The sequence below is a fragment of the Gopherus evgoodei genome, chromosome 3 (assembly GCF_007399415.2).
Source record: "Gopherus evgoodei ecotype Sinaloan lineage chromosome 3, rGopEvg1_v1.p, whole genome shotgun sequence".
Classification (NCBI taxonomy): domain Eukaryota; kingdom Metazoa; phylum Chordata; order Testudines; family Testudinidae; genus Gopherus; species Gopherus evgoodei.
The window spans coordinates 3,243,208-3,270,698 of NC_044324.1; the positions used below are offsets into that span (position 1 = coordinate 3,243,208).

The window sequence follows — 27,491 nt, forward strand, 5'->3', positions numbered from 1 at the left end:
TATATGACATTTTTAGGTGTTATATACAATTGCCTTGATCTAATTCAGTTACAGTAAAGATCAAGAAGGAATGAAATAAATGGATTTCTTTCTTTCTTTCTTTTCTTCCACCTAGATCATCTATCTATCCATCTAATGCCTCTTTACTTCCATCTGTCTACCCACCTAATCATCTTTAAATACACCTCTATCTATCTCTCTACCTATCTAGTGTCATTCACCACAGTATCTAGGTACTGGTTCTGGTCTACATGAAGTGGAGATGATCCAACGGTCTGATGATAAAGAGTTCATTTATAAGTCTTAAGGCCTGCTTCAAAAGTCCACTGAAATCAATGGGAAGATGCTCATTGACGGTCATGGGGCTCCAGATGAGATGCTGAGAATGGATGACCACATGGTTAGCTTGCTTTCTTCTTTTCTTTGCAGTGCGCCAAACTGCAGTCGACTGTTTCAGAGACAGAGGAATGTGGGGAGCTTACCCTCAAGGACGCTAGGGAAAAGCTGGTTGAATTGGAAATGGCCCTGCAGAAAGCTAAGGAGGAGATGGCTCGTTTGCTGCGTGATTACCAGGAGCTCTTGAATATCAAGCTGGCCTTGGATATTGAGATTGCCACATACAAGACGCTGCTGGAGGGAGAAGAATGCAGGTGCAATATATATATATATAGGTCCTGACTTTTGCAAAGCAGCCTCTGTTATGGTTGGTGTACACTTTTTTTGCCCACAAATCATCGTGCTTGCATGTTTCTGCTGGCTGGATCCAGAAAACTGAAATATTTCACAGGGTTCTATCCGTTTCACCAACATTTTCACGAGAAATAATCGCAACATTTTGTTTCGACTTTAATATATTTGAAATAATAAAGTCGAACCACGTTTCAATAGGTTCAACACTGTCTGCAAAATGTTTCATTTAACCAAAAATCCAGAGATTTTGACTTTTCGTCCCTTTTGGGATGAATCTAGATTTTGAAATCTCGGACTCTCTCATGGGATGGAAATTCTGAATTTTGACCAGCTCCAGCCTACAGGTGATTAGATGGAGCTCCAGTGACTGGGGAAACTCTGAGCTTGGAGGACCTGTTCCAATCACTGGTCTCCCACTGGGTGACCGCACCCCAGTAGTCTCCAGTGAACTGTGCTTACTGGTATATAAGAGGTGTCCAAACCTTGTGGGAGGCACCCAAGACTTGCCCAACACCAGCTCTAAGGACCTCATTGAGATGTAGCGCCAGGAGCTGCACTGCTCCCTTTTGAAAGGGGATAGAGAATAAGACTGAGAATATGTTATTGCCCTTATATAAATCCATGATACTCCCACATCTCAAATACTGCATACAGATGTGGTCTCCTCGTCTCAAAAAAGATATACTGGCATTAGAAAAGGTTCAGAGAAGGGCAACTAAAATGATTAGGGGTTTGGAATTGGTCCCATATGAGGAGAGATTAAAGAGGCTAGGACTTTTCAGCTTGGAAAAGAGGAGACTAAGGGGGGGATATGATAGAGGTCTATAAAATCATGATTGATGTAGAGAAAGTGAATAAGGAAAACTTATTTACTTATTCCCATAATACAAGAACTAGGGGTCAGCAAATGAAATTAATGGGCAGCAGGTTTAAAACAAATAAAAGGAAGTTCTTCTTCATGCAGCACAGTCAACTTGTGGAACTCCTTGCCTGAGGAGGTTGTGAAGGCTAGGACTATAACAGCATTTAAAAGAGAACTGGCTAAATTTATGGTGGTTAAGTCCATTAATGGCTATTAGCCAGGATGGGTAAGGAATGGTGTCCTTAGCCTCTGTTTGTCAGAGGATGGAGATGGATGGCAGGAGACAGATCACTTGATCATTGCCTGTTAGGTTCACTTCCTCTGAGGCACCTGGCATAGGCCACTGTCGGTAGACAGATACTGGGCTAGATGGGCCATTGGTCTGACCCAGCACAGCCGTTCTTATGTTCTTATGTCTATGTTGGGAAGGAAATTCTGCAGCCACTTGGCTTCCCTTGACTTCAGGTTTCAAGGTGTGTTCTAACTTGTACCCGCCAGGCTAAATCAATGACCTAAATGGTGTTTCTTTCCCCAACAGGATGTCTGGAGAGTGTGCCAGTGCTGTGAACATCTGTAAGTAACTTGAGCGTCTATTGACTAAAGATAGAAACAGGCAAACTGGAAGCCTCTATTCTCCTTCCCCCCCCACCACTACTCAGCACAGGACAGAGTGGGAACCAGTTTCCTGGTGGTTATTGCTGGCCCTGGCTCTAATGATGCTTAGAGCAGCCCAGTACCTGCTCTAAGTTGCACCATGGATATAGGGTCCTTAATAAACCCAATGCCAGTGGAGGATTGGCAGAATGGAACTATACTCCACCATGCTCCCTTTTACAGCCAATATGCCACCTTCCCTCCCCTGACATGCTTCGCATGCCATCTCCTGCAGCAGTATCAATGCAAACATGAGACTTTTCAGTTGTGCATTTGCACCCTGATTACAGACCCTTTGCACTACCTGAGTGATGCATAGAGGCCCTAATTAGAGCTGTCTGGAAAATGCCGCCCCCCCACTTCCATGGAAAATTTATTTTTTTTTGGCCAAAATTCAAACCCCACTATACCTTGATTTGGAAATACACCTGGGACATCTCACAGGAGTTGGAGTACATGAGTCGCATGGGCCAGGCTCCCTGGTCAGACTACACATCCCAGGAAGCCACCAAAAAAAAGTAGAATGCAGATCATGACCCACTAAGCTAGTTCGTGACACTGGCTAAAGAAATGTGTTTGGGTTTTGCTCTGCGATTCATGGGCTGCAGCTGGAATAACGTGAACATCTCGGTCTTTTGCAGCGGTGGTCAGCAGCAGCTCTGGAAGCGGGAGTGGGATAAGCTGGGGAGGAGGAGGAGGGCTCAGTGTCGGAGGAGGCGGGCTCGGTGTCGGCAGAGGTGGCTCCAGCTCTAGAAGCGGAAGAGGCATTGGAGGACACAGCTATGGAGGCAGAGGAGGTAGTTCCTGTGTGAAAATCATATCGACAACCTCTTCAAGCAAAAGAACCACCGTATGCTAAAGCCTAGGAACTGTAGTCACTATCACCTGAGTGCCAGGCGATTTCCTTTATTGTGGTGTAGTGGGAAGAGCACTGGACTGGGACTCAGAAGACCTGGGTTCTATTCCCAGCTCACCCACTTCTTCCCTGGGTGACCTTGGACAGGGCTCTATGCCTCAGTTTCCCCATCTGTACATGGGGATAATGATACTGACCTCTTCTGTTAAGCGCTTTGAGATCCACTGATGAAAAACACTGTAAATGAGGTAGGTATTATTATTGTTGTGACCAAATAGCCACATGCTCACACCCAGGGCTATCACTGAAAAAGTGACTGGTAACATCACAGTAACGCAACTGATGAGACCAGAGATCTTGTTTCTTTTGAATTTCCCTCCCAGCAAAGTTTTACCAAAAGATCTTGGGCCTGAAGATAATCCATTCCCATGCCCCCATTGCTATGGCACTTTGAATCCAACTTCCTGTATACTACACTAAAAAAATCTCATACATTTCTGCAGTCTGGATGCTATCGTGGATTGTAGCTTGCTCTCTGCTTTGTGTGTTCCTACTGTACTTGTTGTAGCCATGAAAGAAACCTTTTCTGTGTTGTTCTTCTAAGCCAGGACCTTCAAATGGGGCTAAAGGACTCAGGCATCTGACTCCTATTGACTTTCTATGGACGTGTATACATCTTTAGGATCCTTTTAAAGTCGCAGAGTTAATCTCATAACCTCCACTGAGTTTCCTTGCATTGGATACATTAATTCCAATGAGCCAAAATTCTGGTGCAGGTCCATTGAAAATGAAGGAATAACTAGGGCTGGGCAAATAATCTATTTTTCAGTTTGGGGGTCAACTCAAAAATTTGGGAAAAAATGGTTTCGTCCTGAATAAAGTTTAATTTCAATCTGAAACTAAAACATATTCAGTTTTGAGTTGCCTTTTGTTTCATTTTCATGGATTTTTCAACATTTTTAAATGTGTTTTTTTTTCCAAATTACATTTACATTAACTACCGAGCAAAACATCGTTCCGAAACAAAAAGTCGAAACATTTCATTTCAGCAATTCAATTGTTTTTTTTTCTCAGCTGAAGCTATTTGCTGAAATTGACCCAAATTCACGAATAGTTTTGATCAACCCAATTTTTCAGCGAAAAAAGGGTTCACCTGAAAATTTTCATCCAGCTTTAGGTGTAAGAAAGAGGAGAATTTGGCCCACTCTCTGGCTTAGCAAGGTAACCCCTTGTACTCCTTGCTCTGAGAGAGGTATGAAACATTACCACTAATAAACAGGATGCATTCCTATCTTAGGAACAAATCTTGGGAGTTCCACCTCATCTCTTGGCCTTGATGCCACACAAAAGTTGTACCACTTTAATTTCACTGGTATAGTTAGTGCTATAATATGGATGCAGTTATATTATTACAAAAAACAGCTTATGCCAATGTATCTTATTCCTGTACAAGCCGAGCAATAAGCTACATTGGTAGAAGCACTCTTATGTGACTTGTCCACATTACGGGTGCACCAGCATAACTATTTTGGCAAAATCACCCCCCCAACTGAAATAGTTCTCTTAGTACACAAATCCCCTGACACAGTTTTAGCCTCGGATGGCTGGCTGCAGTCATAGTCCCAGTCCCAGGATTTGGATTGTATTAACAGTCATGTCAATTTTAATAGCTTTTAAAAGCCAGAAAGGATCACTGATAACATCTAATCTGATCTTGTGTATAACACAAGGCAGAGAATTTCATGCTGCCTTCCTGCCTCCCCTACTAGAAACGCTGCTGTACAGAATTGCAGCAACCATACCCCCATCATAAGTGGGGCTCTGAAGCAGCCGCATAAGCTGCTGCCAGGTGAACTACAGGGAGCACAATTCTGTTTCTGCCAGCACTGTCCTGGGATTTGAACCCAAGCTCTCTAGCAGTCTAAGGAGGGTGGTGAAGCACTGGAATGGGTTTCCTAGGGAAGTGATGGAATCTCCTTCCTTAGAGGTTCTTAAAGTCAGGCTTGACAAAGCCCTGGCTGGGTTGATTTAGTTAGGGTTGGTCCTGCGTTGAGCAGGCGGTTGGACTAGATGACCTCCTGAGGTCCCTTCCAACCCTGATATTCTATGATTCTATGATTAAACTCCCTCCCTGGGGGCCAGTCTGGCTGCATAAAACATCAGGCTTGTCAATGGGCGGTCTGTAAAGTCCACAGCATTATACTCCTGCTGTGGTATGTACTTGGCAACTTGGACTTGATGAGAGCTAATCTGGACAGTTATTCAGAGATCCATGCTCCATGAACAGGGTGACACATGAATGTCAAAGAAGATGCAAGTTGCTACCGGCACCCATCATACCAGCGCCACACAAGGAAGCAAGCAGGCATAAGAAATGCCATGTTGCTGAGCCATATACATAGGGGTACAGTACAGCAGAATGGCAGGTACATTGCCAAGGTTGAGCACGCTGCGAGCATGGAAGATGCTCACACCTGAGAGACAGCTTTCTGAGCCTTATCATATAGCCGTGCAAAATCTGCTCAGGTCAGTGGCCAGGAAGATGTCCAGCACTAAATGCAACACCTGTGATTGGGTGGCTAGGCTCCAAAAATGCTGTTCTGATGTGTATATAAAATAACCACGTTACCAGTTTTTGCAAACAGCTCGACGCTGCATGTTGCTGGGAAATAGCGTTGTGCAATTCCTATTACTCTCTTGAGTTTTGAACCAAGCTCTTGCATGACAGCACAAGTTGGGTCATCCCCCTGCACTCTCCTCGCCATTCCCAGGGTTTGTGCCAAGTCCCAGCTCTAGTTTAACCACTGGCAAAACTCCGAGTGGTTCACTCAGGGCTTGGCAGCCAAACATGCATCCATTGGAGTCAGTGGTGAAACTCACGTCAGTCTACATGGGAGTAGAGTCATGCCTTTGGCCTTTTGTAAATGGAAATGTGTGAGCTCTGTAAAGTAACTGTCGGATTCCTCACCACCTTTGCCCTTTGTGCAGTCATTTTCATGTGCACTATATCAAAAAGGGAGTGCTCTGACACTGACTTTACGCTCACTTAGTGTGCACAGGTGAATCTGATGATGCAGAGTGCAAGGCACTGGATAGTTAGGCTTAAATGAATTTACTTGGGTTACTGCAGATTTTCTGTGGGGTAATTGAGATCAGAATCAAGCCCTTGTTCCAACCTCATTTTCAAACAGCCCCTCAGCTGGCGTAAATGAGTGTGTCTCCATATACATCGGTGAGGTGATGTTGATTTTCATCAGTGGGGGCTCTGACCCAACAAACGCTCGTGCTCTGGGGGAAGAGGAAATGTAATGATAGCTGTATTATAAGGAAACATCAATAACGTTCAGTCATACTCAAAAGCCTTAATACCCTCTTGCCATGACATGCTCTCTTGCAAGAAAGAAAGTGCTTCATGGAGCTCAACACTCATCATTAGTTTCCTAAGTGTAAGACTTCTAGCAAAACACCAGAAGGGGTCCATCTTTATTTATAGCAGGAAAACATAATGCTTGTGAAATGTGCCATATTGACTTAGCTTTCAGAAATGCTGGTCAGCTGGAGCTCCCGTTGCTTTTGGCTGGAGCTGTGGATGCTAAGTAGTTCTGCAAATTAGACCCCACTGTTTGCAGAAGAAAGGCTCAGTGGTTAAAGTGTAGTGCAGGCAAAAGTCCCAGTGAACAGAAATTGGACTTTACCTATCAGTCAGGAGTGCTGGAACTGTTCCAGAGCTGGTAGAACACAGGTAACAAGCAGTGCAGGTTGTTTGGCCAGTGCATTATTATTATTTAGTATTTATTTGTATTATTGTAACACTTATAAGCCCCAGTCATGGGACAGGACCCTTCTGTGTTAGGTGCTATACAAACACTTAACAAAAAGATGCTCCCTGCCCCAAGGAACTTACAACTTAAGTATAACACAAGAGACAACAGGTGGATACAGACAGATGGGGGAGTTTAAAGAAACCGTGAGACAATACTGGCGATAGGGAGCGGTCACAACACAACAGCAACTGCTGGTAGGGATGAAATCTCAGTAAAGTGAGAACGAACTTCAAAGAAGTCATAGAGCCAGATCCAGAAGCTGCACCGATATCCACTGACTGAGGGTGACATTTTCAAGAGCACCTATGTGAATTAAGATCCACTGGTTTTCAGAGATACTTAGGCTCCTAAGTGCCTATATCACTTAGAATAGATAGATCGATAGATATTACTAATCTTCTTCTTTATATTGTCCCCTAAACACCTTTGAGAATTCGGGCCTAAGCCCCTTAATGTTGTAATATAAAACCGATTTCAGTGGGAGCTGAATGCGGCCATAAAAGAGAGATGTCCCGAGCACGTGGCTTTGAAGTAAGATGTGGCAGAGCGTTCACACTCTTAATTAAAACCCTTGTAGATTCCTTTGAATTATTTTGCATTAATGAGTTGTGTGCAGGGAAAAAAAGACAAAGCGAGGGGAGACGATCATTGAGTAACAGAGATAATTTCATTCCATGAACGCTGACAAGCGAGGTCTGCGTTTTTATCCACTTCAAAGGTGTGTTTAAGGGGGTTGAAAAGGGTGAGTTGCTGCAAGGCAAAACCAAGCCCGTAAACAGTCTTAATGAATTAACTAGCTTCAACCAAGCCCAGCCCTTCAATCGTATAAAAGGAGAAGCCACAGCTTCCATCTCAGAGGGGGCTCAGTCTCGTTTTTCTCTCTCTCTCTCTCTCTGTGCTCTCATCTTGCATCACACCCTTTGGTTTCTTCCTTCTGTCAGGTCAGCATGAACAGGCAGTTCAGTTCTAAGTCTGGGAGCGGGGTTAGGGGTTTTAGTGGCCGTTCTGCAACCACCACCATCACTTCCAGTGGCAACAGAGCTGGCTTCAGTTCAGCTTCTTTGTCTCACATTGGGAGAAGAAGTGGAGGGTACAGTGGTGGTTTTGGCAGTAGGAGCCTCCATAACCTGGGCGGAAACAAAAGCACTTCCATCCGCATAGGAGGTGGAGGCTTCCGGAGTGTGGGGCTTGGATTCGGTGGTGGTGGTGGCTTTGGTGGTGATGGATTCGGTGGTGCTGGTTATGGTGGTGGTGGCAGATTTGGTGGCAGCAGTGGATTTGTCTCTAGTGGGTATGTCAGTGGAGGATATGGGGTTGGTGGGGGATACGGTGGCGGAGGCTTTGGTGGCGGCAAAGCTGGTCCTGTTTGGTCTCCTGGTGGCATCCAGCAAGTCACCGTGAACCCCAACCTCCTGGCGCCCCTCCACATCGAAATTGACCCGGAGGTCCAGAAAGTGAAAGTGCAGGAAAGGGAGCAGATCAAGACCCTCAACAACAAATTTGCATCATTCATCGACAAGGTGAGACCAACAATTCAACGTCTCAGGCACAAGGAATCCAACAGCATGGGAGACTTCCATGTTCTGCAGAAGAAGGAGTTAATGGTCCTTTTGGATGCTGGCCTTGAAGAACACATCTCGAGGCAGCATCATGGTTAGGAGTTAGGTCCTTATTCCATTTTTACTTATTCCTTACTCATGCAACCTATTATTGATGTCAAGTCAGGACTGACTGAAAAACTAAGTAAGGGCCGTAGGTTTGGGTCAGATATGAAGGCATAAAATGATATGCAGTAACTAGGAGTTATTTGCAATGTCTATGCCAAGCACCTTTTTTCCAGGTGTTTATAACAGTACAAATAAAACTGAATCTCTTTCTTTCTCTCTTTCTCTTCTCCGTCTCCCCGTGTCCCTCATCTATCTCCTTCTATCTCCATCATTGTATTTCATACATTTTTGCCTCCACAACACAGCGACTGGCTTTTATGGATTTGAATCTTAGCTGTAACGGACTGGATTTGACAAGATACTTAAATATGGGCATAATTGCACTATGAGGCATCAAGCATGTGAGTCAGCCCGTGGATTTCAATGGGACTTCTCACATGATTCAATTTATATGTGCTCTTAAGTATTTTGCTGAATCAGGTCCAAAATGACTTCAATGTACTTCCTATGTGGTTTAATAAAGTTATCTATCTATCTATTATTATTATTATATTTTATTCATTATGCAGCTATTTGGGGATAACCAACTTCCTTTTATTATCCCTTATCTCAATTTTTCCTTAAAAATGCCAGAGTGGAATATTCCATCTCTCTGCTTAGCACTCATATAGAGCCAGATCCTTAGCTGTTGTAAATCAGCAGCTATTGTAAACTGACTCCCATTACTAGAGCCAAAACTTCATCTGGCATTAATCTGTGTATCTCAATGGCCTTCAATGGAGCTAAGTTGATTCACACCAGCTGAGGAGCTGGTCCATCAATGTTCTGATGTGACAGCTTCCCCTCTCGTCTTGATTCCAAAAGAAGAACCAAGAAGGATTTCTGCTTCATTTCTCTTAGTGGGAGTAATTCTATCAACTTCAAGTCTGATTTACACTTGTATAACTAACAGCAGAGTCTGGTCCAATGCCGTAGGGATATTGTCCAACAATTAACATCCTCTTGCCTGTTGGGTTTCAGGTTCGATTCCTGGAGCAGCAGAATAAAGTGTTGGAGACCAAATGGGACCTCTTGCAGCAGCAGGGTACCACAACCACTAAGATTCCTATCGACCCCCTTTTTGATGCATATATCAATAATCTGAGGCGGAGGCTAGATAGCCTAGTAACTGACAGAGGTTGGCTAGATGGAGAGCTGAGGAACATGCAAGATCTCGTGGAAGATTTCAGAAAGAAGTAAGTCAAAAGACCAGCCTGAGAAATGTAATGGCTTTGTTCCCTTTCCTTGGCATGGATTTCTGGTTGTGGTTCCTGCGGGAGCTATTTTCATTCCTATTACAATAACGAGAGCTTTTAAATCATGTAATTACAGGATAATCAAAACTGCTCTGCTTTCAGGACAATTCTCATGGCTATAATTAGCATAATAAGCAATGTTTGCCTTGAACTGTATGCAGATTTTATGGTATGCTCATCAACTTTGGAAAAAAATATTTTTATAGCATATGAAATCTATCTATCTATCTATCTGACCAGTTATATATTTATTTTATATCATATTATCTTATCTTACACTTCTAACATGCTTATCACTGTAGTATCTTTTATTACAATTTGGGTGCCTAACTCCATGTAAACTCTCTTGGAAATCTCAGTCTTAATCACCAAGATAAATGTAATCTTGGCTTGAGGATGATAAAGGGGACACACTCATGATGTAATAGCAAAACTATGATACCGATCAGAAAAGCATAGCAATGCTCCAGGTCCAAACTACTGTTGTATTGAGTTAAGAATGTAATGTGTTGAATAATATCTCTGATCCATTGCAACAAAGTCTTACTCTGAAAGCTTCACAGTTAGCAGTCATCATCCAAATGAAGTTGCCAGAGATTAGCATTGTATGTAAGAACCTGGCAGCCACATGCCTTGCACCACGGCTTATGACTTTTTCCTCGTAGTTGAGAAGGTAGAATTCAAACATGTCTCTTTACCCAACAGATTTGAAGAGGAAGTCCACAGGCGCACATCTGCAGAAAATGAATTTGTGGTGCTTAAAAAGGTGGCCAATGCATCTCTCTCGCTCTCTGTTATTATTCTATAGCTATCTGAGGATATGGCAGCAGATTGTTGCAGAAGTTTAGAACTGTAGACACTGAACAAGCAAACAATGAAAAAGATAATACTGCAAAGAAAAATTCCTATGTATTATAATTTCTGTTAAAATCCAGGACAAATCCATCCTGTGTCCTGAAGTTGGTAACCACAGTTGTTGCATTAATTTAAGCGTCTTACTTATTGCATTAACATTTTGGGGGGTGGGGGGTTGTATTTTTCTTGAAAGAAATGACAAAGAAAAATTGGCCATGCTTAATATTAATGTCTTTTTAAAAATATGTATTAGTTAATAGTTTTAATAAATAGATTATTGTCGTTTGTTATAGAGTCCAACAGACCAATAGGTTGCTTATAGCACCATCGACCAAGGTGCTTATAACCACCACCAATACATGTCTGTAACACACTTATAACATCTGTTAACCATTTATAAACAGAACCTTAGTGGAAAATGCAGCCAAAACATTTGAAAGGCCAAATTCAGCTCTCAGTTACATCAGCGTGAATCTGCAGTAACTGAGACCACGATCCTCAATGGTGTTTTGGTACCAAACTCAGTGGAAATATAACTCCACCCCTTTACACTGCTTTAGCGGGTCAGACTGGTGAAAAGCAGCTTTGGGTTGTGCTTTCACTGCAGTGTTAGCTCTGGGTATGACTCGAGTGTTGCCCCAACCCGATTCCTGTCCACACACACAAATATCTAGCTCCAGTTAAGTGACGTAGTGCAGTGGGGCTCAGCTATAGGCTATAGCTCTGGGTTGATTCAGTGTTGCTTTCAGGGTGGCTGCTCTCGCTTGAGCTAGTAATTCGAGCACAGTAACTCACAGGGCTGCCCGGGGCGGGGGCAAGTGGGGAAATTTGCCCTAAGCCCCCACGAGAATATAGTATTCTATGGTATTGCAACTTTTTTTTATAGAAGGGGCCCCCAAAATTGCTTTGCCCCAGACCTCTGAGTCCTCTGGGTGGCCCAGGTAACTCGAGACAACTTTTGCAGAGAAGACAAACCTCTGAGTGTAAACGGGATCAGACTCAAACCCAATAGCTCTTGCCCTCGGTAGCATTGTCCCAACATTTGGTGTGTTGTTTCAGGAAGTGGATGCTGCCTACATGAAAAAAATGGAACTTCAAGCAAAGGTGGATTCCCTCATCGATGAGATAAACTTCCTGCGAGTTTTCTATGAAGAGGTAAGGCTCCTATTCAGAGGCTCCTTTCCATAAGACCACATTGCTCTTTTCCCAGTGACAATGTTATAATTGGAAGACCTCTCACATTTTTTTCTGCTTTATGTGTGCATGATGCAACTCCTGGAATGAGTGAGGTCACTAATGGAATACTATGTCCAGTGCTGTGTTACCTACAGGAACTAGCTCAGATGCAAGGAGCAATCAGAGACACCAACGTTATCCTGCAAATGGACAACAGCCGAGATTTGGACTTGAACAGCATAATTGCCGAGGTCAAAGCTCAGTATGAAGACATTGCTAACAGGAGCCGGGCTGAGGCTGAGGCTTGGTACCAAAGTAGGGTGAGTCATCGTGTTGCTATGGAGCATATAAGAGTAGACTGAGAATTCTCCCCATAGATTGCTGTGACCCAGTGCTTTGAATCCATAGCACTCAAAGCACTTGGCAAAAGAATGTCAGCTTCATTATCACCATTTCACAGATGGGGAAACTGAGGCAACAGAGTGGAAAAGTGACCTGCCCAACGTCAACCAGGAGATCAGTGTCAGCACTAGGCATAGAACCCAGTTCTACTGGTTAATTTAACCACAAAATGATCCGTCTTCACCGTCTTAAATAATAATAACGCCTAGCTTAGGGAACTGTACCTTTAAGAGTTTAGTCTCCTGAGGGCTGCAATACCTTGGTCTAATTTCAGTTGTTGGGTTTAATGAATATTGAGTGCGGCTGGTGGCCTGCGATATATAGGACGTAAGGCTAGATGCTTTTGTGGTCCTTTCTGGTCTTAAACTCTGTGACTCTGTAAATCTGAGAGGCTCTGGCAAGACCCAGTTGGAACTGGTGTATCACCAGCTAGTTCTTATCCATAGCTTTTCATCCATACATTACATAGGGCTTTATAATAGATGGGGAAACTGAGGCACAGGTAGGCCAAATGCCTTGCCCAAGGTCCCACAGCAAGGCAGTGGCAGAGATGGGAATAGAACCAAGTTCTCAGCCACTCTCTTATGTCCTCAGTGACAATAGCTCTGTCAGTCTAGTACACTTAGGGTGACCAGACAGCAAATGTGAAAAATCAGGACGGGGGTGAGGGGTAATAGGAGCCTATATAAGAAAAAGACCCCCAAATCAGGACTGTCCCTATAAAATCGGGACATCTGGTCACCCTAAGTACACTGTAACTACATGCCAGTTTTCCCAGTGGAGGTTACCCATGGTGCTCCTCAGCATATCAAGCCATCCTAATCCCATCAGCCTCAACTTCCACAGTTGTGCTCTCATTTTCTGGGGTAAAAATAAGATTCCCTTGGAATGTCCTTAAATGATCCCTGTGGATAAGTGACAGGACCCATATGGATTTTCCATCTCACTTAATTCATATATTAATGTGTCAGTCATATAACTGCTTAGTAACACCTCGACAGCAAGCAGAGGACCTCACCCTCCCTGATTGAACTAACCTCACTATCTCCAGACTGAATCTTGCCTGCATATTTATAGCTGCCTCTGGAAATTTCCATTACATGCTTCTGACAAAGTGGGTATTCACCCACGAAAGCTTATGCTCCAATACATCTGTTAGTCTTAAAGGTGCCACAGAACTCTCTGTTGCTTTTTACAGATCCAGACTAACACAGCTACTCCTCTGATGCTTAGTAACTGTTATTAAAGTATTGTTCACTTGGGGCCTAAAAGTGTAATAGACGCATTATGACTATTTCATTCAGCCAAAATCAAACCACTTCACAAAATCAGGTCAAGTTCACCCAAATTTTGTTTTGGAAGAAAACCAAGGGGAAAAAAGTTTGAATATGGTCAGACTGAAACATTTCAATTATTTTTTGCTGGTGAAAGGACTTTTCATTTCAATTTTTAAAATGATATAATATATTACAAAAGAAACAGTTGGAAATCAAAACGAAATGTTTGGATTTTTCAAAAACAAATGTTTCAATTATCCTCAAACAATATTTTTTTGAAATTTGCCTTCATGGAGAATTACAGATTTTGAAACCTCAAATCTTTCATGAAATGGAGCTTCATAAAGACAGAGGGTAAAATTTTCAAAACTTCCAATGATCACTGATAAAGTTTGCAGATGACACAAACTGGGGGAGTGGTAAATAACAAAGAGGAGAGGTCACTGGTTCAGATGGTTTGGTAAACTGAGTGTAAGCAAACACGTGTTTTAATGTGGCTAAATGTAAATGTGTATGTAACGCAGACAGACCCCAGTAGTCGGCGGACGGGATCAAACTGGGGGGTCTCTGGAGTTTAGTGCATGAGCTAAAAGCCATATGGCACTTAGCTAAGGCTGTAGAGGCTACTCATTAAATTGCTTTCTCTCTAAGTGGTCTTAATGCCACTAGATGGGACAGAACACCCCAGTCAGAAGGTGTGTGGGTTACATATACACCTGGGAATAAAGAATGCAGGCCATACTTAAAGGCTGAGGGACTCTATCCTGGGAAGCAGTGACTTTGGAAAGGATTTGGGGATTGCAGCGGATAAGCAGCTAAACATGAGCTCCCAGTGCAATGCTGTGGGCAAAAGATCTAATGTGATCCTGGGATGCATAAACATGGGAATCATGAGTAGGAGTGGAGAGTTTATTTTAACTCTGTATTTGGCACTGGGGGAGCACTGCTGGGATACGGTGTCCAGTTCTGGTGCCTGCAATTCAAGAAGGATGCTGGTAAATTGGAGAGGGTTCAGAGAAGAGCCATGAGAATGATTGAAGGATTCCATGCCTTATAGGCGCTAAATCTATTTAGTTTAACTAAGAGAAGATTACGGGATGACCTGATCACAGTCGATAAACACCTTCACAGGGAACAAATATTTAACGATGGGCTCTTCAGTCTAGCAGAGGAAGGTATAACATGATCCAATGACTGGAAGTTGGAGCTAGACAAATTCAGGCTAGAAATAAGGCATACATTGTTAGCAATGAGTGTAATTAACTATTGATACAATTTACCAAGGGTCGTGGTGGATTCTCCATCACTGACAATTTTAATATCAAGATTGGATGTTTTTCTGAAAGATCTGCTCTAGGAATTATTTGGGGGGAAGTTCTGTGACCTCTGCTACAGAAGAAGTCAGACTAGATGATCACAGTGGTCCCTACTGGCAGTAGACTCTATGACTCTATGATCTGAACATCTCACACACATTGGTAAACATTTCCTTTGATATTGTGCTGACAGCTGGTTAGAAGAAACTGCAATTTTTTCCCATCTCCCCCTAGTTCCTCTTCCAATTTATTTATTTATTTTAAAGATGAAAAAAAATAGAAAAATGTCAAAATTTAGATAATTTTCAACAGCATAAAAAAATCATCCACTTGTAGAAAAACAGAGGGGAAATTGCATTCAAGTTTTTCCCAATTTGAAATTGGGAAATTGGAAATTTGAAACATGTCTTCAACTCCAGGTATGACAATCTTTTCTAATGACCTTATGGCTTGTATCTTTCAGTATCAAGAGCTTCAGGTCACGGCCACAACACACGATGAAGACCTGAAGGTCACCAGGAATGAGATCACTGAAGTGAGCCGGGTGATTCAGAGGCTGAAAGCTGAAATAGATAGTGTGAAAAAACAGGTGGGAAAGATCTTAATTATGGCATCAACATGATTTGTGGTGTTTATTACATCCATTTTAATGAGCTCTGTAACCTGGTGAGTGATACTTACTCTCTGCATTGTCAACTCTTGCGACATCTGGTGTTTTTCTTAAAGCCCTGGCTCTCGACGTCTAGTTATTTCTTGAGAATCTCTACTTCCATTTATTTATTTACTTATTTTGTTTTTAACTAAGTTTCTACCTCTCGTGATTGCAGAGTAAAGCTTGGAAATGAGTCTCCATCATGTCATAAAGGTTCAAAAACTTGGACACACAAACTTTTTTCTTATTTGAAAGCCAGTCTTATGATTTTGGGGGACCTAATTCTTGATTTTTGAATGCTTGGGTTAGAAATACTGGTTTTCTGGTATGTAAGGAACTGCTAAAGTCAAAGGATTCTGTTTAAGCTCTCTGGGCCAAATCCTCGTCTGATAAAAATGGATGTAGCTAGGTATATTTGGGTCCTGCCTTAGGGCAGAGGCCTGGACTAGATGACCTCTTAAGGTTGCTGCCAGCCCTACATTTCTGTGTTTTTTTGACTCATTGAAATAGGCCGAGCTGCACTGATGAAGATATGGCCAATTATATTTAAGTGCAAAACTATTCTGACATTTCAAGGCATCTTGGAATATTCACAGGTATTTCAAACAGTGCTTTCTGGCATTCTGGAAGGAATGTCATGTGGTATGGAATAAAATACACTCTCCTCCGTGATCCGGATTGGTATATGTCACCATTAAAAACCAATAATAAACAGCAGAACTCCTGGAAACTGCATAATTCAGTCAGTTATATATGCAGGATCTGACCTGTACAACAGCAAGGAATGTAGGGTAAACCTTTCCAAAGCACCTAAAGGCAAAAATTTCCAAAGTGTCTGAGTAAGTTAGAACTTTAAGTCACTCTTTCAAAAGTGACGTAGGCACTTAGAGGCATTTTCAAATGAGCCCAGGTGCCTAACCGTTATTGAAATCAATGGAAGTTAGGAGTGTATGTACCTTTTTGGATCTGGGCCTACATCCCTTTTGAAAATGGGATTTAGATTCCTAAATCAGGTGCTTTTGAGAATTTTATCTATAGTGTTTTCTATCCTAAGGGTATGTCTACACTTACTGTAGATTGGTGCTGTGGCAATCAATCCACTAGGGGTCGATTTAGTGGGTCTAGTGAAGACCCACTAAATTGACCACAGATTGCTCTCCCGTCGACTCCGGTTCTCCACCATAAATAAAAAAAGTAAATAATAATTGGAGATATACCTATCTCCTGGAGCTGGAAGGGACCTTGACAGGTTATTGAGTCCAGCCCCCTGCCTTCACTAGCAGGACCAAGTATTGATTTTTGCCCCAGAGCCCTAAATGCCCCCTCAAGGATTGAATTCACAACCTTGGATTTAGCAGGCTAATGCTCAAACCACTGAGCTATCCCTTGGCAAGTGTATGGTAAATTGAAGGGAGAGTTTCTCCCGTTGACCCAGCACGATGTAGACACTGCAATAAGTTGACCTAAGCTACGTTGACTCCTGCTACATTATTCATCTAGCTGGAGTTTGCATAACTTAGGTTGACTTAACCCCGTAGTGTAGACCTGCCCAAAGAATTTCAATGGAACCACTCCCAGTAGTTAGCCTTCTGTTTGCAGGTGTTTCTCTGTCAGGACTTTGGAGATATTTCATAGAAGGCTGAGCAATCAGGAACAAAAATGGTTAAAGAGTTGGGTGCCCATGTCCTTCCTTCTATACTGTGAAGAGAGAAAGAAATCCAAGAGGCTAGAAATCCACTAACTACATAGCTTGCCCTTTGGGTGACAATGGCAGCTGGACACTCAGGCCTGGTCTATACTAGGATTTTACATCAGTATAACTGCATCTCTCCGGGGTGTGAAAAATCCAGCCTCTTGAGAGATGTAGCTATTCTGACCTAACCACTGGTGTAGACAGCACTGGATTGATGGAAGAATTCTTTCATCAACCAATCTACCACCTCTCCGAGAGGTGGATTAACTACAGTGACAGGAGAACCCCTTCCGTCGGCACAGGTTGCGTCTACACTGAAGCGGAACAGCTATGCCGCTTTAGCGTTTTAAGTGTAGACATACTCTTGGGTTTATTAATTCAAACCTTTCTTTGACCCAAAAGCATGCCTTGTGATTTCAATTATTACTAAAGCAACGAAAGACAGATATCCAGAAAAAAGTTGCCTCCTCTTGTGGCGTAGGTGTGTCATGCTGGATTTCTTCTGTGTACCTCCGACTACCCCTTACAGTCCACCACATTTTAGACACATCCAAATAACATATCCGTCAGTTCTCTTTCAATCACCATCAAGCACAGTATTATGAGTTTTATGCAACACCTACAATACACCTGCACAAGCTTCGGTTTGCAGGACGTTTGCTGCCCACGCTGTTTTCATCTGATTATTGCTCTTTTCCAGTTGGTTCATTACCACTGATCATGCACACGTGACTACACTCTGATTATACAGGTTACTACATTCTTTACGTGATATCATGGACTTTCTCCTGTTTTTCTCTGACTGCCTCTTGGCAGCAGATATTTTATATCCATGGTGGTGCAATTTTGGCACATCCTATGATCAACACATCACCCACAGAGCAACCTATAAAACATCACCTAAGCAAGCTTATATATGAAACAACTCCAAAGCCAAACAAAGGGTAGGTGAGTCAGCATAAGTATCACCTCCAGACTCATTCCACAGACATAAATGAGCTTTGTCACAATTCCCAATACTAGAATCTCATGATATGTCCCTTCCAGATTGCTGGGCTGCAAATGGCCATTGCCGATGCTGAGCAACGTGGGGAGCTGGCCCTCAAAGACGCCCGGGGTAAGCTTGCTGATCTTCAGAATGCCCTTCAGACCACCAAGGATGAACTGGCTCGTTTGCTGCGTGATTACCAGGAGCTGATGAACGTCAAGCTGGCCCTGGATATTGAGATCGCCACCTACAGGAAACTGTTGGAGGGAGAAGAGTGCAGGTAGGTGCAATACACAAATAGTGCATGGTAATTATGGGCCGGCTCCTCAGCCGGAATAAATCAGCAAAGTTTCTGTCTGTGAGGCTGAGTTGCTTCCAGATTAACTCCCCACATTCCCTGGTATCTTCCCAATGAGAGTCGTGGCAGAGAACATTGGCCCTCTGACTCTAGTTCCAATGATCACGAGAGGCTGGGGTCTTACAAAAATTTTAGGTGCATAGCCCTTGAAAATCTGCCCCTGAGATCTTTTGCAAATGTTGTCATAATTAGTGTGAATGAGAATCAGACCCCTTGTCCTTTTGGGAAGCATTTAAGCCCACTACATTTCAAAGTTTAGTAATTGTATTATAGTGATTTATGGAGTGATTTATATGAATTACTTTTCTTTCCCTGACAGGATGTCTGGAGAATATGCTGATCCTGTGAGCATCTGTAAGTATCTCAAGGATTCACCTTCATTTGTCAGAATTAGAGCTGGTCTGAAAATAAAGGAGTGTGTGTATTTGTGATATTTTGGCCAGAATAGCAAAAAACTAAATTTTTCAGCCAAAACCTGAAGAAATTCAATTCAGAAATGCCACCATAATGCCCACGGGAGTTGTAGTTTGGGTGCCTCAAACATCCATTTTCCTGTATAGGCTGGGTTCCCTGGTTGGACTACATTTCCCATGATGCACCATGGACTCCTCTCTTGGTGAACAGAGGCTGTGCGTGAGGAAGTCCTTGGCCATGGTGCATCATGGAAGCTGTAGCCCAGCTTTGGAGCTTGGTCCATAGAGGGGAATGGGGACATGAGGCACATGTCCAAATTACAACTCCTATGAGGCATTTCAGCAGCAATACTGAATTTAAATATTTTGGTTTTCAGGCATATGGTTTTTCAAAGAAAAATGGCAATTTTCCAAGGAAAAAAATTATTTGGTCAAAACCCCAAACTTCCATCAAAAAACAGTGGCAGAAAAATTTTAACTAGATGTAACACCAGAATTTGTCTCTCTTTGGGAATCACAAGCTGCTCCCTGAATAACCAGAGGGATGTTTTTCTTGCAGCTGTGGTCAGCAGCACCACCAGCGCAGCTGGCAGCGGTGGCGGAGTTGGAAGCGGATATGTCCTTGGTGGAGGTCGTGGAAGTGGCCTCAGTCTTGGTGGTGGTGGAGGTGGTCTCGGCCTTGGAATTGGCAGCGGGAGTGGTTTTGGAATTGGTGGCAAAAGCGGCATCAGAGTTGGTGGAAGTGGGATTGGTTTAGGAGGAAGCAGTTTTGGCTACGGAGGGGGAGTCACCTCTGGAGGAGGAAGCAGCGCTAGTATAAAATATGTCTCGACATCCTCTTCATCAAGCAAAAAGTTAATTAGATAAAATGTAAAAACTCAACTCAGGAACCTCTGAATTAACCCAGGTTTTTGCTGCTTGGTGACGGGAACTCCCACCCCACCTTTCAACATTCATGGGGAAAAATCCCCCTCATCCTGGGACAAAATTTTGCCCTCAGTTGCACTGAAGTCAATAGGTCTGAATGGGAGTAACTGAGAGAACAGAGTTGGCATCTGACCCATTGTTCACTGGGAAACTGAGATAACTATAGCAGTGTTGATATACTTTCCCTATAGCTTTGCCTCATTCAGAACTTGGCTCTGTTGTCAACTGCACCAATTTTACTCCAGTGTAGTGACTGGGGGTCTGATTCTCCTCTCCCTTATGTTTGTCCTGCACTGATGTAAATCCATCACGTCCAATTCTCCGTTGCCCTGCCATGTTGCAATATGTGTGTGAGATTCCCTGTAAATAACTGCACAGGGTGCTGGATAGTAGAGAATCAGGCCCATTGATTTCAGTAGACAAACTCCTGAATTATGCCAGTGTAAGTGAAATCAGAATCAGGCCCTACATTTTCAGCTTTCTGGTTGCTGTGGATGTCCACCGTTATTTCCACACTCATGAAGTAACCCTGGGTTTTTCCACTCTGCCACTGTCTCCTGAATTTCACTGCATCAGCTCACAGGTGGTTCAGGGCTTGGTCAGGATAAGAAATATAGTTCATTGTACTGGCTTTGTGCAGAGGGCATGAATCCCACCCATTTAGCATCATGAACATTAATAGAGGCCACGAGCCAACACATCTCTGCTACTTCTTTTCTGCGGGCCCACTCCTGCGTGATGTTCATAAAATGTAACAGCGTTGCCTTATTCTTCGCGCGTTGTTAAAGGACCTGCGGCTTTTCACTCTGTGCATCACTAATAAACTGCATGGTGTCATTAACGTCATGCGGCTGAGTTTTTCAACTAGGCTGTTGCCTTAAATTGCGGGTTGGGTTAGTCTTTCGTTGCACTGCGGTAACTTAGAATTAGGGCATGTCTACACTTACTTCTGGAGCGATCAATCCAGTGAGGGTTGATTTATTGCATCTAGTGAAGACACGATGAATCAATCGCCGAGCGTCCTCTGTGACTCCGGTACTCCATTGGAGTGAGAAGCGTAAGGGGGAGCGTCAGCAGTCGACCTACTGCAGTGAAGATACCTTCACTGGAGGTAGCGTGGGTATTATCCGTCACAATGATAAAAATAAAATTCTGCCAAGCCCACTGATAAACTGTGATCAAGTCACACCTTCACCTTCTGTACATTACCCGCTGGATTGATGGGCAGCGATCGTTCCAGCAAGGGTCGATTTATCATATCCAGTCTAGATGCAATAAATCGGCCTCCCAGTGCTCTCCCGTCGACTCCAGTACTCCACCACGCTGAGAGGCGCAGGCGGAGTCGACTGGAGTGCGTTAGCCATCGACTTACTACAGTGAAGACACCGCAGCAAGTAGATCCAAGTACGTCGGCTTCAGCTACGTTATTCACGCGGCTGGAGTTGCATAACTTAGATCGATTCCCCCCGCCCCCAGAGTAGACCAGGCCCTTGTTAAGCTAAATAAATTTGACTTCCTCTAGTCTATCATGGTAAGGCATGTGTTCCAATTGTTTAATCATTCTCCGAACCCCGTCCAATTTATCACCATCCTCCTTGAACTGTGAGAACCCAGAACTGGACCCAGTAATTTTGCAGTGATCGCAACCAGTGCCAAACAGAGGTAAAACAACCTCTCTACTCCTACTGTTTATGCCTCCTGTTTGTCTTTTTGCTCTGTATTTGTACAGCACCTAGCACAGTGGGGTGTTGCTCTGAGTGGTACCATTCCCGCAACACTGCATCTAATAACGTGTGTAGAAGTGGTGAAGTGAGTCACGGCGCCATCTAGTGGCCCTTCCCACAGAGAGCCTAAATGCCAGGCTCAGCTGTTTGAAGACTGTGCCATGGCTGGATCTGAAGAACAAGTGTCCTGTCCCTGGCTTCCTCTGTGGGGATGGTTGATATGACGTTGGTGTCTGCTGCTTGCCGAGCGTGAAGCCGTCATAGGCCCACTGCAGGCAGGTGGGGTTCACAGCCACTCAGTTCCCTTGGTGCTTCTGGGTCAGAGGGAGCAGCTTTATTATGGAACAGGTACAAAAGGAATGATATTCTCCCTGCATGGCCGTCTACTCCAATACTGCACATCAACCTCTAAGAGACGTGCTGAAGCTAAACTCTCCTGCTTTTGCAGGAAAGAAGGATGCTCTTTTGGTTAGAGTATTAGCCTGTAGCACAGAGGTGGGCAAACTACGGCCCGCAGGCCACATCCAGCCCACGGGACTGTCTTGCCCAGTCTCTGAGCCCCCGGCTAGGGAGGCTAGCCACCGGCCTCTCCCCCGCTGTTCTCCCGCAGCTACGCCACTGGGTGGGCAGAGTGGCTTGGCCCACCTCCCAGGCTTTCCAGTAAGCCTGTCCTGCTGCTCTGAGCAACATGGTAAGAGGGCAGGGGATAGGGAGCAGGGGAGGTTGGTAGGGGGTGAGATCCTGGGAGGGGGCGGTAAGGGGACAAGGAGCAGGGGGGGTTGGATTAGTGTTGGGGTCCTGGGGGGGTGGGGAATCCCAGGAGGGGGCGGTGAGGGGACAAGGAGTCTGGGGGGGTTGGATTGGGTTTGGGTCCTGGAGGTAGGGGATCCTGGGAGGGTGTGGTCAGGGGACAAGGAGTCTGGGGGGGTTGGATTGGGGTTTGGGTCCTGGGGGTAGGGGATCCTGCGAGGGTGTGGTCAGAGGACAAGGAGTCTGGGGGGGTTGGATTGGGGTTTGGGTCCTGGGGGTGGGGGATCCTGGGAGGGGGTGGTCAGGGGACAAGGAGTCTGGGGGGGTTGGATTGGGGTTTGGGTCCTGGGGGTAGGGGATCCTGCAAGGGTGTGGTCAGGGGACAAGGAGTCTGGGGGGGTTGGACTGTGGTTGGGCTCCTGGGGGGGGTGGGGGATCCTGAGAGGGGGCAGTCAGGGGACAAGAAGCGGGGGGGTTGGATTGGGGGGGGTCCCGGGGAGGCAGGGTGTCACGGGAGGGGGCGATCAGGGGCCAAGGAGCAGGGGGGGTTGGATGGGTCGGGGGTTCTGAGGGGGACAGTCAGGGGGTGGGAAGTGGGAAGGGGCAAAGAGGGAGCAGGGGCCAGGCTGTTTGGGGAGGCACAGCCTTCCCTACCCAGCCCTCCATACCATTTCATGACCCCTATTTGGCCCTCGGGCCAAAAAGTTTGCCCGCTCTTGCTGTAGCAGAAGAAGGCTTTTAGGCATAGGTGTAGTTTGCCTTCCATATTTGGGGAGGGCCATTGCCAATGAGACCGTGCGCAGGGGGCAAATTCCGCCCCTCCCCAGAGTGTGCAGGGCTGGGCCTGCCGTGGGGTCACCTGCCCCGGTGTGTGTTTGGTCTCACACAGGAACCTGGGGGAGGGAAGGGGGGCTAATGGAAGCCGTGGCTGGAAACCACCCAGCCTCTAGGGCTTTGGGGCAGGGTTGGGGCCGGGGCTGTCCCACTCCCACGCGTGAGTTTCCCATTGACTCAGAGCCAGATCCGCGCTCAGTCACATGGTGCCGCTGGGCCCCCTCCCTGCATGGTATCTGGTGGAACTGAGCCTGTCAGGTGACCTCCGAGGCCGGACGAGCTGTGAGCTGTGCCCAGTGGGGAGATGCAGGAGCAACAGCTGGGTGGGGAGACTGAGGATAAGGGGTGGAGCCTGCCAGGGAGGAGACTAATGACTTGAGCTGTTCGGTGGGCGGCCAAACCTTTAAATTGTGTCCCCCCCTGCCAACATCCCCCATCTCCGTCCATGCTTTCAGGCACTCCTCGCTCTGCCACAGACTTCCTGTACAGCCTTGAGCAAGTCACTTAATCTCTCTGGGAGCCAGTTCCCCACCTGTTAAATGGAGATAATGATGCTTCCTTTGGGTGTTGGGATTGTAAACGCTCTGGAGTGGGGATTGTCTCTTACTATATATACATGTAATGACTAGCACAATACAGCTCTCTATAAAATTACGGTCTCTAGGTGTTCATGTCATATAAATAATAATTAAAGCTACGCTATGTTAATGTGATCAACGGGTGACTGTGGGTTTCAGGGCCTCACCTGTGCTTGATCTACAGAGGAGATGAGTCTCTTACAGCCCTGTCTAGAAAGCTGTAGCTACTTGTCTTTACCTCCAGAGGTGTCTGGTTTAATTCTTGGCATGTTGGCAAACTTAGCAGCTCTCATATTAACAAGGCACAACTTTTTCAAAACAATAGGGGACCAAACTGTCTCCTTCAGTGGCAGAACCCTGCAGTGAAAGACAAGCAGGGAAGGAGGTGCACTGGGTGGATTCCATTACACTTGCAAAGGCCAGGAGAATCACAGTGGCTAGGGATTTCAAAGCTGACAGGGGGATGCAGCCAGGCAACTCCGCCTGAAATCTCTTATTCAGCATGGAAAATCTCGGTCAATGTCTCAAGGCAATATGGACGAGCTATTGCTCTCCATTGACCCCTCCTGCTGCTAGGCTGGGGAGATCTGGCCCACCAGCTAGTAAGTCGTCATCGCTCCATTGACTTCTAAGGAGCTACTCTGTTCCACACCATCGGAGACTCTGCCATGGTTAGTTTAGCCCGGAGAAGATACTGGAGACTGCAAAGATAAGAACGACCATACTGTGTCAGACTAAAGGTTCATTTAGTCCTGTCTTCCAATAGTGTCCTGTCTTCCAATAGTGGCCAATGCCAGGTGCCCCACAGGGAATGAATAGATCAGGTAATCATCAAGTGATCCATCCCTTGGCACCCATTCCCAACTTCTGGCAAAAACAGGCTAGGGACACCATCCCTGCCCATCCTGGCTAATAGCCATTGAAGGGCCTATCCTCCATGAATTTATCTAGCTCTTTTTTGAACCCTGTTATAGTCTTGGCCTTCACAACATCCTCAGGCAAGGAGTTCCATAGGTTGACTGTCCATTGTGTGAAAAAAATACTTCCTTTTGTTTGTTTGTTTTAAACCTGCTGCCTATTAATTTCATTTGGTGATTCCTAGTTCCTGTGTTAAGAGAAGGAGTAAATAACGCTTTCTTATTTACTTTCTCCACACCAGTCCTGATTTTATAGACCTCAATCGTATCCCCCTTAGTCGTCTCTTTTCCAAGCTGAAAAGTCCCAGTCTTATTAATCTCTCCTCATATGGCAACGGTTCCATATCTCTAATAATTTTGTTTCCCTTTTCTCAACCTTTTCCAATTCCAATATCTCTTTTTTGAGATGGGGCGACCAGATCTAGCCAGGGCCGAGGAGCCAAGCGCTCCACTGTAGTTTTTGCTCGAGGATTTGCTTTGTTAGCTTCAATGATTCATTTGTTTTGTTCCCATGTTGCTGCTGCCTCTAAATAAACTTCGCCATCTAGTGCTTTGAGCTGGCTCTTGCTGAATGGATTGTGGCTGGTTCACTGGGTTACTTAGAGTTGAGTAAGACCCGCTGACGCGGGGTGTCAGCCCAGGAGCACCCATCCTCATGAGTGCTGGAGGCACCACGCAAGTGCACCACTAGCTGGAGACGACTGGTTTTGTTGCTAGTAAATTGATGACGACACAGACAAAGAGGATTCTCATCCCTACTAAAAGATTCAGATGTGCATCAGCCAGCACCACCTGCTGGAAAAAAGGGGAACTTGTGCAGTCGTGGCAAAAACGGAACTCTGATGGTTACGTCTCTCTGGGCATGTGTGCTCCCAAGATCTGGAGATGCTTGAGTGCTCTTTGCCTTCCAAAGGAGCACAGATGAAAATGATTCCTTTGTGCTCCCTCTCCCTTTCTCCTGGGCCTCTTTCCAAAACTCCTGAAGGGGAAGGATTCAGCAGAGATTATCTTTGCAGCCAAAACAATAAATAATTTTAAAAAAGGAGAGTTTGCTCAGACAGTAAACAAAATGCTCCATCAACTGAATCCAAATAGATTGAGACAATCTGGTGTATTTTAACACTAGAAAAACTGTCCCCCGTATTAAACAACACAAGAAAAGAATCTGGACAGCTCTTGGGAGGGAGAAGTCATGCCAAGATGCCATAGCATTTAAAGCCAGAAGGGATCATCCTTAAACCACCTTCATGCTCCCCTAATCTATGGCCTTATCTGTGCCAAGCTGGGCACCCACACCTACCGCAGTACAAGTAAGAGCTGCCTGAGGGTTGTATCGTCAGCTTGTGGCTCCGAGGAATCATTTGGGCAGCTAGTGCAAATCAAGATTGGCTGGCCACACCTTTCTTTCATGGCCTCCTCTACCACTGTAACTGAGTGTAATTTTCCCCAGCCATGCCCCCTGATCTGCCTGCCAGGGTGGATGTGAGTTAGGACTTGCTGGGATTGCTCCATACCTGCAGCTGCTTTGCACAAGGATCTGGATCTGCTGGCTTCAGGACAAGCATGTCCTAGTGTAGTTGAGGAACTGGCATCGATTGTTAGCTGAGGCTAAGGAACACTCAGCTCATTTGAGGTGGGGAATAAGCCTTTATTTACCTTCTGGATTCTGAGCATTTAGGACATGTGTGAGTCATGTTTTCAAGGTTTCCAAGGTTACAATTACAAAGGCTAGAAATGGACAAAAACAATAGAGAGTGAGCGGAGAGTCTCATATGTTCACATGACTCCAGGAGCTGGGGCTTTAGGGAAAACATCAGCTCTCTCGAGACTCACAATAGAAACCACAAGAATTGGCAAGGCCGAAGCCTACAGAAATCTCTGAAGTTACTCTGGATTGACAAAGACTCAACTGAGATCAGAATACAACTCTTTTTCTCATCCCAGTGCACAACATGTTCAAGCAACTTTGCATTGCAGTATGGTTGTTTTCTACTTTTTGGGCACAGAGCCATGGATTCTTCCCAGGCAAGTTTTTAGAGAGATTCCCGCAGAATATGTTTTCATAGTAACACGATATGTCAAAAATACCAACCTCTGTGTCTGTTGCATCAATGAAGAGAGAAAAGATGTTTGTTCCTCCTGTTCACACCCATGTTGTTAAGATATATGAGAGAGAAAACACGTAGACCCAGACTGGCTCCAGGTGGATTGTCCCCATCCCAGAATAAAATCCAGTTGTTCAGGTTTGGAACTGCATTAGTTATGGCTGAGTCCAAGCAGGGCTTTAAAACAGCCAGGAATTCATTCACTCCTGCTTTTCCATGTGTGGGTGTGATGGGTGGCACTGTCAGGAACCTGCAGTTATGCTAATCCTCGATCTTCCTTCTTCACACTGTAAATTAGTCTTTTGTTGTTTTGGGGAAAGCAGTGTTCCCGTTGGAGAGAATTGGCTTATTGAGGGGTGTTTAGGGGGTTACATGGCTTCTGAAATGTTTGGCACTGATCGCTATTGGAGACCGGATAGCAGACAAGAGAGATTATTGCTTTACAGCGCTGTGATTGATATTATCTTTTTCGCTAGAGCAAAAAAAATAAAAAAAAAATGAGGAAAAATCTCTCCCTTTTCTGAACATTTTAAATGCCAAAGTTCTAAAGGCAGAAATTTCACTGACATTTTCCTTGACTTTTTCAAATTTCAGAAATTATAAAAAAAAAATTTTGGGCTGTCTAAGGGGGCCACCAGAAGTAATTAGCTTGCAGTGGGAATTAGGTGCTTTGTGCCT

General features: G+C 44.8%; 1 protein-coding gene across 2 annotated transcripts in view; it reads left to right on the forward strand.

The window, feature by feature from the left end:
• Window positions 1-19,845, forward strand: part of LOC115647754 (keratin, type II cytoskeletal 5-like) — a 31,964-nt gene extending 12,119 nt beyond the window's left edge. The window contains exons 7-17 of one of the 2 annotated variants that reach the window (XM_030554524.1): window positions 430-650; window positions 5,481-5,488; window positions 7,928-8,406; window positions 9,574-9,788; window positions 10,554-10,614; window positions 11,763-11,858; window positions 12,035-12,199; window positions 15,338-15,463; window positions 18,267-18,487; window positions 18,885-18,919; window positions 19,538-19,845. In XM_030554524.1, coding sequence (XP_030410384.1) covers window positions 430-650; window positions 5,481-5,488; window positions 7,928-8,406; window positions 9,574-9,788; window positions 10,554-10,614; window positions 11,763-11,858; window positions 12,035-12,199; window positions 15,338-15,463; window positions 18,267-18,487; window positions 18,885-18,919; window positions 19,538-19,845 — 1,935 coding nt within the window. Of the gene's footprint in view, window positions 1-429; window positions 651-2,090; window positions 2,126-2,847; window positions 3,066-5,480; window positions 5,489-7,927; window positions 8,407-9,573; window positions 9,789-10,553; window positions 10,615-11,762; window positions 11,859-12,034; window positions 12,200-15,337; window positions 15,464-18,266; window positions 18,488-18,884; window positions 18,920-19,537 lie in introns of those variants that run through there. The other variant, XM_030554525.1, reaches the window with a different exon arrangement.
• The last annotated feature ends 7,646 nt before the right edge of the window (window positions 19,846-27,491 follow it).